The sequence below is a fragment of the Ammospiza caudacuta genome, chromosome 25, assembly GCF_027887145.1.
Source record: "Ammospiza caudacuta isolate bAmmCau1 chromosome 25, bAmmCau1.pri, whole genome shotgun sequence".
In the NCBI taxonomy this organism is placed as follows: domain Eukaryota; kingdom Metazoa; phylum Chordata; class Aves; order Passeriformes; family Passerellidae; genus Ammospiza; species Ammospiza caudacuta.
In genome coordinates, this window is record NC_080617.1 from 5,742,956 (window position 1) to 5,750,336 (window position 7,381).

General features: G+C 54.3%; 1 protein-coding gene across 1 annotated transcript; it reads right to left on the reverse strand.

Annotated features, from left to right (window-relative positions):
- Nucleotides 1–1,103: 1,103 nt before the first annotated feature.
- RIMS3 (regulating synaptic membrane exocytosis 3) lies at nucleotides 1,104–6,664 on the reverse strand. The gene is made up of 6 exons (XM_058819980.1): nucleotides 6,439–6,664; nucleotides 4,273–4,414; nucleotides 4,077–4,189; nucleotides 2,546–2,647; nucleotides 2,313–2,452; nucleotides 1,104–1,316 (listed from the first exon to the last, which is right to left on the reverse strand). The coding sequence occupies exons 1-6, from the start codon at nucleotides 6,662–6,664 to the stop codon at nucleotides 1,104–1,106; spliced, it is 936 nt and encodes a 311-aa protein (XP_058675963.1).
- Between the last annotated feature and the right edge of the window lie 717 nt (nucleotides 6,665–7,381).

The following is a 7,381-nucleotide window of genomic DNA, read 5'->3' on the forward strand; positions in this document are numbered from 1 at the left end:
AAGGAGAGCATTCCAGACCTCGAGGAGAGCATCCCAGCCCTCCAGCTGGGAAGGAGAGGGCTGGGAGGCAGGTGATCCACCAGGAGCCTGATGTATCTGCTCCGTTGTGTCACCTTCTCCTTCCTCCTCCCACGACGCATTCCCAGAGTTTGTCCTTTGGGTCTGGTTTTGGCCACACACGAGGAGAAGCCCAGTGGACACTGAGGGGAGGCCAGCGCCCCTTTCCCTGTCCCCTCTTGCTTTGGCAATGGTCACAGGCTACATGCTCCCGGGAAAACCCAAAAAAACCCAAAAAATTGGGGGAAAAAACACGTAAAAAAAAGGCAGGGAAATGGCCACCAAAAGTGCTGGGAAAGCGACCAAACGGGATGAGACTGGCAGATGTTCCCGGTCCACCCGGAGTTCTCTTGGGTATTGCAGTGAATGTGTTGTTAGCACGTGGCAAAGCTACATAAGAGAAGATGCTACATTCCTTGGAAAACAAAAAAATAGTGCTGAGTTGGATCTGCTCTGAGTCCGGTGGGGTTTTCCTCTTGGAAAGCCACCTCTTCCTGGGAGGCAGGGAAAGGAGACCTCAAGGAGGGCATTCCAGATCCCAAAGAGGCCATCCCAACCTCGAGGAGAGCATTCCAGATCCCAAAGAGGCCATCCAGACCTCAAGGAGAGCATTCCAGATCCCCAAGAGGCCATCCCAGACCTCAAGGAGGGCATTCCAGATGCCAAAGAGGTCATCCCAACCTCGAGGAGAGCGTCCCAAACTTGAGGAAACCATCCCAAGGCCGAGACAGATAAAGGGACCTCGTCCTCAGCCAGGCTCTGGTTGGGAGAGAGCTGGGAGCTCCCAGGACGAGGTTTGGGAACAGTCTTGGGGTCGTTGGCAGTCGCAGCCCTCAGGGGGAATTTTCACCTCTCCTTCCCCCCTGCCTCACACCCAGTCCTTGCTCCCTCTCCCTTCCCAGGGAGGGCGTCCAGTGGGGGAAGGAGATTGAAAATTAGAAAAAAAAAAAAAAAGGAAAAAAACCCCAAAAAAATAAGGATATTTACAGCTCTCCACGACCAGTTCTGCAAGGTTTCCTTGGATGTCTCCTGGCCCATCCCAGCCTCTACGGGCAGGAGGGGCTGGTGGAGCTCTCCAGGGAGGACTGGGAGAGGCGCCGGGTCAGGGGTCCGATGCTGGAGTCGGCCAGGGAGGAGGTTGGGAAGAGTTTGTACCAGCCCGAGACGGCGCTGGAGAGATCCAGCTCCTCCAGGATGATCTGGGCCATCCCCATGAAGCACTTGTGGTCCATGCGCCCGTAATCGCCCCAGACGATCACCTGTGGGCAGGGAACGGGTGATGGAGATGGGAGCTGGGGGGAAATCCTGCCCAGATGGAAAAACCATGCTTGGGAAGGTCTGAGGGGCAGCAGGAAGGGCTCTGGGGATCCGTGGAATTGCTCCTCTTACCCTGTCAGGGTGAGGAGGTCCCAACCTCAAGGAGACCATCCCAACCCCGAGGAGAACATCCCAAACTTGAAGACACCATCCCAATCCCAAGGAGAGTATCCCAACCCCAAGCAGGGCATCCCAGACCTTGAGGAGAACATCCCTCCTCAAAGAGGGCATTTCAGATCCCAAAGAGGCCATCCCAACCTCGAGGAGATCATCCCAACCCCAACCAGGGCATTCCAGACCTCCAGGAAAGCATGGTGGACCTCAAGGAGAACATCCCAACCTCAAGGAGAGCATCCCAAACTGAAGGAAACCATCCCAACCCTGAGGAGAGCATCCCAACTCCAAGAAGGGCATTCCAGAGCTTGAGGAGAGCATCCCAACCTCAAGGAGATCATTCCAGATCCCAAAGAGGCCATCCCAACCTCAAGGAGAGCATCCCAAACTTGAGAAAACCATCCCAACCCCAAGGAGAGTATCCCAACCCCAAGCAGGGCATCCCAGACCTCCAGGAAAACGTCCTGGACCTCAAGGAGAACATCCCAACCCCAAGGAGAGCATCCCAAATCTAAGCAAACCATTCCAGACTTTGAGGCGAACATTCCCATAGAGAACATCCCAACCCTAAGCAGGGCATTCCAGACCCCAAGGAGGGCACCCAGACCTCAAGGAGAACATCCCAGACCTTGAGGAGAACATCCCAACGCCCCAAGGCATTCCAGACCCCAAGGAGGGCACCCAGACCTCAAGGAGAACATCCCATCTCCAAGGAGGGCATCCCAGCCCACAGAAGCTGTGGCTGTCCCACCCCTGGCAGTGTCCCAGAAAAGGCTGGATGGGGCTCAGAGCCACCTGGGACAGGGGAAGGTGTCCCTGCCCACCTGCAGGACTTTGCCCTGGGGACTCTCCTCGAAGAGCAGGGGCTGCTGGTACGAGGGGTCGCAGGTTTTCTTCACCACCTTGGTCTTCTTCTTGGCCAGGCAGACGCCGTTCTCCAGCAGGTAAACCTTCACATAGGTGGCTGCCGTGGGAAACAGGGACAAGCAGGGACGTGGAGCAGGATCCTGGGGTGATCCCACCATGGCACCCACCCTGTCCCTCCACAGCCACCTACCAGGGATGCACTTGGAGCCCATCTTTGGGATGAGCCCCCTGGCCTGGATCACGTCCACCTCGAGCTGCCCGTTGCGGTCAGCCATGCCCACGTGGACATCTCCTGCAAGGGGGGGACACGCCTTCAGGGCCCTGCCTGATGGTCACCTCCCCCTGGGGACGGCCACAGCCCCAGGTCCCCACCACCAGTGGGATCTGGGCACCCTCACACACAGAGTCCCACTGGATGCCTGGTTTGTTGGGAATTGGGGGCTGAGAAGGAGCTTGGAGAGATCTGGGTGGGAGCTCCTCCAGCCCATTGGTTCCATCCTTGTCACTGGGATTTTATCCCTCATGGTGGGAATAGGGCTGGGATTTACCCAGGCTGGGTGATCCCCAGGAAAAGCAGAGGTTGGGACAGGAGGGATCAGGGGCCAGGAACTCTCAGGGGTCCAACCACGCCTTTCCCTTTTCCCGTTCCCCTTTCCCCTTTCCCTTTCCCTTTCCCTTTCCCTTTCCCTTTCCCTTTCCCTTTTCCCCCTTTCCCTTTCCCTTTCCCTTTCCCTTTCCCTTTCCCTTTCCCTTCCCCTTTCCCTTTCCCGTTCCCCTTTCCCCTTTCCCTTTTCCCCTTTCCCCTTTCCTTTTCCCTTTCCCCTTTCCCTTTCCCCTTCCCCGAATTTCCCTCCTTCTGGAATTTACTCAGGACCATCTCCCCGTACCACAGGGACAGGGGGGACAGGACAGGGGACACCAAGCAGCTCTTCCCATTCCCAGCATCTCCAGCCCAGCAGGATCAGGATCCACCTTGGGGTTTGTCCCCAGCTGCTGCTGCTGGCTGGGAATTCACACTTAGGGCGCAACTTTTGATCCCCATTTGGGATTCCAGAGGGAAAAGAGGGACAAAAGGTGAGGGTTTGGCTCCAGGATGCTCGAAAAGGAAGCCCAGGGAAGAGGAAGCCTTGGGAAAAGGCAGAGCTGCTGCTTCTCAGGGATGCCCTGCCCTGAGCCCTGCTCCCCTGTGTTGCAGACATCTTTTCATGAAAAGTCCTTTCCTTAAGATTTTTCCTCCTGAGAAGCTGAAAGGCCTCAGGAACAAAATGTAAACATTGACTATCTGCTGCTGTGGAATGCAACAGGTGCATCTGGGATTGGTCTCATAGGGTTGTTTCTAATTAATGGCCAATCACAGTCAGCTGGCTTGGACTCTCTGTCTGAGACACAAGCTTTTGTTATCATTCCTTCCTATTCTATTCTTAGCCAGCCTTGTGATGAAACCTTTTCTTCTATTCTTTTAGTATAGTTTTAAAGTAATATATATCACAAAATAATAAATCAAGCCTTCTGAAACATGGAGTCAGATCCTCATCTCTTCCCCAATCTGAAAACCCCTGTGAACACCGTTCACGGGGCAGAGCAATCCCAAACACCCTGGGATGTGCTGGGATGGAGCCTTGGGAATAAACACACGGCCTTTTGGAATAAACACTCGGCCTTTTGGAATAAACACGCGGCTTCTTCCCCCCTTCCCTCCCTCGGGAGCCTCCCCTGCTCACCCATCGGGGGGGTCGCCAGGGTTTGCCGCCCCACGAGCTGCCCCGGCCCCAGCCCGTCGAGGAAATCGCTGAACTGGCTCTCGGCTCCCAGCCGCGTGGTGGGGAAGATGAACCTGCAAAGGATTTTCATGGAGTGGAGCATCGCTGTGCCGGGAGGGCTCCCGGTGCCCTTCCCCATCCCTGCCCCGTTCCTTACGTGCCGTCGGAGCTGTTGCTGTTGGTGCTGCCGTCCGTGGACTCCCGGCTGCCCTGCCGGGTCACCCTGGTCCTCATCTCCACGGCGATGCCGGTCTCGGTGCTCCTGCGGATGGTGCTGCGCAGCTTTTTGGGGCCGCCCTCTGCAATTGGAGATGGGATCAGCTCCAGCTCCTGCCCCCAGCCCTTCCCTGCCTTCCTGGTTTCCATCATTCCAGGGAGTTCTGGATCGTTCCCTGGGTGAATTCCCAGGGGATCCTGCACGGACACACCTCGGTGTGCCAGGAGAGGAGAGCCAGGGGCTGTCCCCATGTCCCCGTGTCCCCGTGTCCCCATTCCATCTGCCACAGCCTCACTCTGTCCCAGTTTTGGATGGCTGAGGGTCCTCTCTGCAACTGAGACCTGCCCCACTCACCCCACAAGAGCTGGCACCGTCCATTGGCCTCCAAAGTCCCCATGCCAGAGGGGACGGGAACCCAAAATGCCACAGCCACAATGCTCCTGATGTCCCCTTTCTCCATCCCCTTGTCCTCCAAAATCCTTGTCCCCATATCACAGGGGACAACCTGCAATGCCACAGCCCCAATGCTCCTGATGTCCCCTTTCTCCACCCTCCCTGTGCCCCTGTCCCCATACCAGAAGGGACAGCAACCTGCAGGTGTGGGCACAACCCCAAAGCTGCCTGATGTCCCCTTGGCCTCCAAAATCACCATGTCCTTGTCCCCATACCAGAGGGGACAACCCAAAATGCCACCTTGTGGGGACAGCCCCAACACCACCTGATGTCCCCTTGGCCTCCAAAACTCCCCTGTCCCCATGCCAGAGGGGACAGCAATCCACGATATCAGAGCCTCCTGATGTCCCCTTTCTCCATCCCCTTGTCCTCCAAAATCCTTGTCCCCATATCAGAGGGGACAATCTGCAGTGCCACAGGTGTGGGCACAGCCCCAGCACCACCTGATGTCCCCTTCCCTCCACCCCCTGCCCTGCTGGTGGCAGATGGCAGCAGGAGGAGGAGGAGGATGGCACGGGCAGCCACCCCTGGCACTGTCCCCGGGCCCTGCTGTGTGACCATGTGTGAGTGGTGACATTGCCAGCTTTGTCCTGCTCGTTCAGGGCTGTCCCCAAGTAAGGGTTTGCCCGGTCCTGGCAGCTCCCTGGAACTGCCTTAAAATGTAGGGAAAAATTAACTGGGGAGTGATTGAAGCTGTTAGAATTATAAAATGTATATAATTATAATTATATTATGATATAATAATATATGCATTATATAGATATTATATATATTTATAATATATTATACATATAGCATATGTTATATACAGTATATTATATACATATATTATATAATATGTATTCTATAGATGTAATATATATTATATATTATATATTATATATTATATATTATATATTATACCTTATTATAAGGCATTTGGGTGCCCTTTTTTTGGGGTGTCATTTTTTAGGTGCAGTTTTTTGGGTGTAGATTTTTTGGATGTCATTTTCAGGTGTAGGTTTTTTTTAGGTGCCATTTTTGGGGTGTCTTTAGGTGCCATTTTGGGGTGTCTTTTTTGGGTGTCATTTTCAGGCACCATTTCTCCAGCACCATTTTTAGACGCCACCATCACACGTGGGCAACCAAATCATTCCAAAATCTATACCATTTTGGGTATAGATTTTTTGGGTGTCATTTTTGAGGCATCGTTTTTGGATGTAATTTGTAGGTGCCATTTTTGGGGTGACATTTTTGGGTGTAGTTTTTTGGGTGTCATTTTTGAGGCGTCGTTTTTGGATGTAATTTGTAGGTGCCATTTTTGGGGTGACATTTTTGGGTGTTTTTTGGGTGTCATTTTCAGGCACCATTTCCCAGGCACCATTTTTTAGACGCCTCCATCACACGCAAGCAACCAAATCATGCCTGGTGGGGGATCATGGTGGCCTCTCACTGGTCTGGTTGAGCTGCAGGGTCATTTTTCGGGTGTGTTTTTTTTTTGTCATTTTTAGGCGCCATTTTTGGATGTCTTTTTTTAGGTATCGTTTTTTGGGCGCCATTTTCAGGCGCCGTTTCTCAGGCACCATTTTTCAACGCCACCATGACATGCGGGCAACGAAACCATGCCTGGTGGCCACCTCAAACCCCACGAGGGGGATCAGGGCGGCCTCTCACCGGTCTGGTTGAGCTGCAGGGTGCTCTTGCTCCACTGGGACAGCCCCACGATGGCCACCATCTTGGCGCCCAGGCTGGAGCGCCGCTTCTTGCTGGCGGTGACGGTGACGGAGACGGAGTCGGCGCTGCCGCGCGCGCTCTTCTCCAGGCTGTACATCTCGCCGCTGATGCTGGAGCTGCGCACCACATTCCGGGCAGACGAGGAGCTGGCATCCCCGTTGAACATGGTCAGCGCGCCCGCCGGCACCGGCACCGGCTCTGCTGCCCGGGATCAGCTGCGGGGACAAGTTGGGGACGTTCAGGGGTTGTGGCATCGGTGCCACGGAAGGGTTAAAAAAATCCAGGAAGTTCAGGTGGGCATGACCCACTGAGGGGTGGAAATTAGGGAAGGGTTTTTCCCATTGGGAACTCTCCAGGCTCGCTCAGGAGCATTCCCAAGGATGCCAGAGCTCCAGGGATGCACAGGGTGGGATTTTGGGGTATCTCTACAGGATTGGATGATTTTGTGGGTTCCTAATCTCAATATATTTTGAGATTTTTTCCCTCACCCATGGGAGCAGCAGGAAGGAACTCCCCATGCTCCCTCAGGAGCATTCCCAAGGCTGCCAGAGCTCTAGGATTGCTTGAACACCACTCCCAGGGATGGGATTTTGGGGTGTCTGTGCAGAATCAGGGGTTGGACTGGGTGATCTTTGTGGGTTCCTTTAATCTCAGTGTATTCCAAGATTTTTCCCCCACCCATGGAAGCAGCAGGAAGGAACTCCCAAGGCTCCCTCAGGAGCATTCCCAAGGCTGCCAGAGCTCCAGAAGTGTTTGGACACCACTCCCAGGGATGCACAGGGTGGGATTTTGGGATGTCTGTGCAGGACACAATTTGTGTTGGATTGGATGATCTTTGGGGGTTTCTTTAATCTCAACATATTTCAAGATTTTCCCCCCACCC